Source organism: Typopeltis vanoorti, chromosome 9, assembly GCF_054136105.1.
Source record: "Typopeltis vanoorti isolate ZY-2024b chromosome 9, IOZ_Tvanoo_1.0, whole genome shotgun sequence".
In the NCBI taxonomy this organism is placed as follows: Eukaryota; Metazoa; Arthropoda; class Arachnida; order Uropygi; family Thelyphonidae; genus Typopeltis; species Typopeltis vanoorti.
Window position 1 is genome coordinate 37715626 of NC_143557.1, and position 6568 is coordinate 37722193.

The following is a 6568-nucleotide window of genomic DNA, read 5'->3' on the forward strand; positions in this document are numbered from 1 at the left end:
AAGAGGAAAAGGATTAATATGATTGAGACATATAAATTGTTGAGGGAAGCATTTTATAGTGGAGCAGAACCAGATGCTATCAAAATAGTATTCGTATTAAGGAGAATATCATGTGATGCATTCTACAGGATTCTTTTCTTGTCCACTACAGTTTATTTACCAATCCAGTTTAATGGATTGGTAAGTATTTCATGTAACAATTTCATTATGGTATGCCAAATGCTAATATTTTGCTGATTTTGTAACCATCATCATCATTGTAACACAAATTACAATGTGATGACACACAAAGTACTCAATTAGAATGTTATGGAAACAGCTCGGATTGCAACTGAAAAGAAATTGATATGCCAAAAAAAAAAAAAAAAGGAAAAAAAATGGCCTCTTAGGGAAAGATAACAGCATAGTTAATTTGGAGAAGTTGTGCTAATATGGTCTTAGAATGACTGTCTCCAAAATGTTGGAAGTTTTATAGTTCTGAAAAATTTTTTGCAAATTGATACAGCCATACTTATTGAGTTAGGAGAGTGCTTCATAGCCAATGTCAATTCCAAAAATAGTCTCTCAGACCTGTAGCAACTTCTATATAACTTCTTTTTTTTTTTTTTTAAGATTAATTGAAGGAATATCCAGAGCATAATCTACCAGTCCTGACTTATCATACAGATGATCAGGGATCTAGTTCTCGTGTTCTTCAAGATGGATGTCAGCAGATCTACCAGTGACTCCAGGATGTGCAAGAGGATGAATTTAATTCTTAGGAGAATGGATGACAGTAACTAGCTGAATGTGTGGTTTGAAAGTGATATGGGGATTATATTTGCAGAGAACTTTAGCTATTTTTCATTATATATATATATATATATATATATATCTTGAACAAAAGGGATGGGGATAGGTTTGTTGTGATCTTGTGATTGCTTAGAGAAGTGATCTTATGGAGCAGACTCCATGGAATTTTGTTTATTTTATGTAGCCATTGGCTAAAACATGTTGCAAAGGTACCCAAGTTTAGGTTTCAGGACTGTGTTATTAGAGCAGATAGTCATGGTTCTATGTAAGTGTTGTGATGACATACTGTTGGGATGGATGGTGGATGTGCAAGGGGATTGGATTGATGGGATTTTTTATACAAGTACCTTCCATTATGTATGGGCTTTCTCTATACAGAGAAGGATAAGGAACCATTTGGTAGTCGTTTTACTTTTATCTAGCAAGTGAAGACAATTTTTAGACTATTTTGTTATGGTGAAGTGTATTTTTGGATGTTCACAGTTTAATGTACTTAAATATATCTGTGTCTGGGCCGTGATGCCAAATAAAAACTTCAACTACATAACATAGCCAAACTATTGGTTTATTTGTATCTGTGTTAAGTGCTTGGTGTTCCAGAAATTCTATATAGAAATTGGCTAGTGGGTGAGGGACCCCATAGCAGTACCATCCAGCTGTTTGTATGTTTTCCTTTCAATATAAAATTACTTGAATAATTGGTGATTCTGAATAATTCATAAGCATCGGCAGGGAAATATGGCTTAATAAGATCAAGAATCTCTTTTAAAGATACAATGGTAAAGAGTGAAGTAAGGTCTAAGTCTTTTAGGCTAAGATTTTCAATTTTTAAAGTGAGCAAAATTTTTAATGGAGGATGAAAAGGTGCTTGTGAAAAGAGAGAAAATATTCAGCTAACTGTTTGGCACGTTTGTATAGCTATTTATTAAGTTTGTGAATTTTAGGCAACCCATATGTTCAATGTGTTCAACATGGTGTGCCTGGTTATAAGATTTAACTTTTTTGTTTTTTAATAATTTATATACTCTTTTTGTTTGCCATTTTGTAGGATCCCAATCTGTATTGTTTCCATAACTTTCTAATTGGGTGTTTTGTGTCATGTAATTTATGTAGTGATGATTATGGTCAGAAAACCAATAAAATATTAGCATATCATTTATTTATTAAATTTTTCCTTCTTCTTCCTCTTCTGTTGTTCTTTCTATTGTAAAGTATACTGTTATGAATAACACCTACATATGTCTTTCTATACTTGAAGAACTCAAGATGAGGCAGTATGTTGCTTAGGCTGTAATGACACTGTAGATAATTATTGATGAGGAGAAGGATATTGAATACAGACTACAAAGTTATTGTACCATCATTATTAGATCTTGAGCAGATCACAATTTTATTTTTTGTTTTTATCAACCTCACATATGAAAGATTGTATGACCTATAACACTATAGTGGTGCTTGTGGGAAAGTGGTTAAAGAGAAAGAAGAAATCCATTAATTAGTTGTTTTTTGAAAATCTTGGAATTATATTCATTGAGAAAAACAGTATGGAGAAGGTTATTGTAAAGAACAGGGAAATGGAATGAAAGAAGAACACGAGAAGTTGGGTGAGTTTGGGTGGATGTTGGTGAGTGTGGCATTTGGTGGATCACTGCTCGTGAAAGTATTTATAAAAAGTACATAATGGAAACAAAGCACTTATGAGAAAGTGAATGGGGGGGGGGGACAACTGCTAATTAATAATCATTTTTTGTATTCAAGAGTGCCTATGTGAGTTTCTTGAAATATTCCTGTGGCCTCTGTTCAAATGCTAAAGTTGGTGAGGTGTGCTAAGGAATGAGAATTGTGGAATCCATATTCATGATCATTAACTCTGATAGTTCTCCAGGTAGGGAAGAAGCTGGTTGTAAGCTTTTCTCCATTACTTTCAAAAGTATTAATGTGTTGTAGACAGTGAAATAGTTTGTTGGCTGACTTTTTTTAAGGGACTAACTGAATAAAGGTTCACTTTCACTGTTTGTTTGTTGTTATGTGAGTTTGAGGATTCCAGGGTTTGATAACCTTGGACAAAGAATGTCTGATTTGACAAAAATATATGTTCCTTTCTTTGTGCAGATGTAGTTAAGAGAATTCAGGTGGACTATAATTATGGAGGATGCCAGTTGGGGTTTGGTTAAGAATAGCAGATTTGATTTTGATACCTTGTAAGTGCAATGTTCATTGTAAAAATTTTGATTTTGGGTAAGGATGAAAAAGTATTTTGATTTCTGGATTTTATAGTGACAGGGATATGGAGATAATTTAGAGGCAAGTAACTAAAATAATATTGAGTCTGTGAAACACTATGCACACTGTGAGGATCACTAAAGTTTGTAGCTTACAAGTTTAGCAAATAAATGGAAAAGTGGGAGAGATATAATGGAAACATGAGTTATGGTCTTTGTTAAAATAATAATCCTGCCTTGGAAACCAGAGTATATTAGTATTATCATGACTAGATTAAGGATTGGATAATCAGAGAAACTTATTGTAAAAAAAATTTCAATTTTTTTTTTTTCTAAATTTCTAATTCAAGCCACATAAGACCTCTAATAAACCAGACAATGGTCTCACATCATGTACCAGGAATAAATTTTATGAGATAGATAGAGATCATTTCCAGTGCATGGTAGAAGGATATAAAAAAATAATAAATAAATAAAATTAAATTAAATAATGGCTCACCTCTGGAAAGAAGTCAAGTATCAGTTGCAATTCTGAGGTTACAGGGATATGTGGAATTATAAGGTTTGAGATTTATATAAAAACTTTCATGTCTTACACATGTAAAAAATATGTATAGAATTATCTTAAAAAATTCCAGTATATTTCAACCAATATTGCATGGACCTCATTAGGGAGGCAGATCAGCAACTACATGCAATATATGAATCATAAGAATGAGTCATAAAACTTGTGAATACTAGGTCATGTCATGGTTGCAGTTTAAGTATATGATTATACTATTAGAGTTCGAAAGAATAATTGTAAAAGTTGCATACATAAAAAAATAATTATTTAGAAAAAAAATGTTTAAAAGTAACATTATGAATAATTAATTGCAATCACCTCCCAAAACTTAGAGATTGGCATACAATCTGAACAGTTATGTTTCAGATGATTTTCTTAGCATTTCATATTTCAAGGAATAGACGATCAAATGTGAAATTTGCTGGAATGAAGTATATTTGTCCAATTCTAGATAATTCTGTGCCTAGCATTAATGGCATTAAAAGCAAGGCCAGACTTGGAGATTATTATAGAATTAGAATGCAGCTCTCAGAAATACCATGGTTAAAGCTGTTTGATGGGGACAAATAATAGTGCTTGAGAGGCAGTTAAGTAGTATTTTTTTATTATGTGACTCCCTCCATGAAATGTTGTAAACTTGTAGTACATTCATACTGTGGGAAAACTGAGGTGTGTTTTTTTTTGTATTTTTATTAATTAATAAAAATTAATTAATTTTTGTAATTTATTTTGTATTTCTTATTCATTTTTTACCTGGTCCAAAAATCCTGCTCTAAAGACCAAACATAGAACTTTTTCAAGCTACTTCATGCCTCCAAATAATTATGCTAGTTTCAGTAAATTAAGAAACGAAGGAAAAAAATCATGATAACTCAAAAACTGTATGAAGAATTTTTATGCAATTTGGTGAAAAGCAGTAGAATATGAGATTTGAAAGAAACATAAGAATTGTAAATAAAAAATACTTTAATTCAATAACAAATAGGTACGTGAAGATAATGTACCTGTTATTAATGTACCCAAAAACTAGATGTCAAACTGAGATTGTCATAGTGGCTCTATAAGGAATGTGGTCACCCCTGACAGCAATGCATTGCTCCTGCAATGGTCTCCTAAGTTCCGCAAGGTTTTTGGGAGGAGAGAGTGGTTGAAAGCATCAACACATTTGCCTAGAGTATTCCCATATGCGCATAATAGGATTAAGGAGAACAGGAGAACTAGCTAGTCCATCTGTGCTAAAGTCTCTTCTTGAAGATATTGGATCCATGAACTTCGCTTGACAAAGATGAGCATTACCATCTTGTAGGATAAATGTCTTCCTTATCATACCTACATGTGGATGAACATAGGGGTCCAGCACCTTGTCTTTATAAATTGTGGCATTTGCAGTTCCTCTAGGAAGCATATACAGGTCGGTGCATCCATCCAGTGAGATGCCTCCCCAAATCATCACACTATCTCCACTATAAATGTCCTTTCACGGATATTATAGGGGTGATAACATGTCTCTGGTTCTCTCCAAATCACTGCATATCTGGTTTCATTTTGTAGAGCAAATTGAGACTCATCTGTAAACAATATTGATGCCTTCCTCATTGGTCTTGGGACCATTTGACATGGAGTCTGGTCCATTTCAAATGTTCTCTCCTGTAGTATTAGGGATAGGGACATTCAGATACTAGTATGCCTGTAGCCAATGCAGGGTCAAATTGCAGCTGATTCAGGGTAGCACTTTTCTTTTGGCGAGAAGATAATCAGAGTTATTGGTCACCCATTTAGGTTGTAGCCCATGGCCTTCACTGTATCTTCAGGATGCTTTTGTGATGGAATTGATTCCACAATCTGTGAACTATGGAACAGTTTGCATGCAATCATCTGGCTGCCTCCACCTAACGTTGGCTGGCCTGTAGTCTTATGATGACTCGCAACCCTGAATTTATTGCTTAAATGACATTTTGCAGCCATATCCAAGAATTTGCTATCAAGAAATGTCTTGTTCTCACTCCAACATAAAATGCCTGTTTTTATGCCATGGCTCATTTGTATATAACCAGATCCAGTATCACTTTTTTTTACATAATGTATTTGACTTTCATATACTCCTCCCCCACTAGTTATTGTGATTTTTCTCTTTGTATGCAAACTAGTGTAGCTGTTTAATGTTTGTAATTATTTAAAATAATTAATTTTAGCTCTTCAATTTTTAGTGTAATTTGTTGCTCATTTCCAACCCTGTATCAAGTGCTCCACTTTAAATTATGTTGTATTAATTGTGCATTTAAAAGCACAGATTCAAAGTAATATATTTCTTGTTAATTTCATGTAAGCTTTTTAATATATTAAATGTAATAATATACTGTAAAATTCTAGATTTGAATTTAAAATTTTGAATTCTAGATTCAAATATTTTTGTTTAATTTAATAAGAAATGATGAATTATTCTTTTTTTTCCCTTCACCTTTATTTTCATGGGATAAAATTGTAGACACACATTTTCACACTTTTAGTTTCTTGCAGATCTGAAACTGCTCCTCAGGATTCATTTTTGACTTGTGCACCACCACCTAGCTATGATGACTTAGTGAGAAGTGGACGATTGACACAGGAGGGAACTACAGTACACCTGATCTGAAGTTTTGATATTAGTTAGGCTGTCGAACTCTATTTATTAACATTCCTAAATGGGCATAGAATTTAAATAGCATTTTTGACACTAAAGCATCATTAACTTGGACTTCAAAAGAAAATTAATAACAAAACCTACAACATCTGCATTAATAGCCTCTTACTTCAGTAGTTAAAAATCTGTTTGATTTGAACATTGTCAGTCTTTAATTAAATTACTTAAAACAATCCAGTCTGATAGCTAAACCAGTGAATAATTTAACTTTTTACACAAAAGTTTTAATCAGTTTGGGGAAAAAAAAAAAAGATACGATTGCATCCATTATTATAAACATTTATATATAATGATGGTTGCACAGAAAGG

The 6568-nt window shown here is 32.8% G+C and overlaps 1 protein-coding gene across 1 annotated transcript in view; it reads left to right on the forward strand.

The window, feature by feature from the left end:
• LOC150102978 (uncharacterized) overlaps positions 1–6211 on the forward strand; it is a 215204-nt gene extending 208993 nt beyond the window's left edge. The window contains exon 5 of the mRNA XM_090398032.1: positions 6097–6211. Coding sequence (XP_090254158.1) covers positions 6097–6211 — 115 coding nt within the window. The remainder of the gene's footprint in view (positions 1–6096) is intronic.
• The last annotated feature ends 357 nt before the right edge of the window (positions 6212–6568 follow it).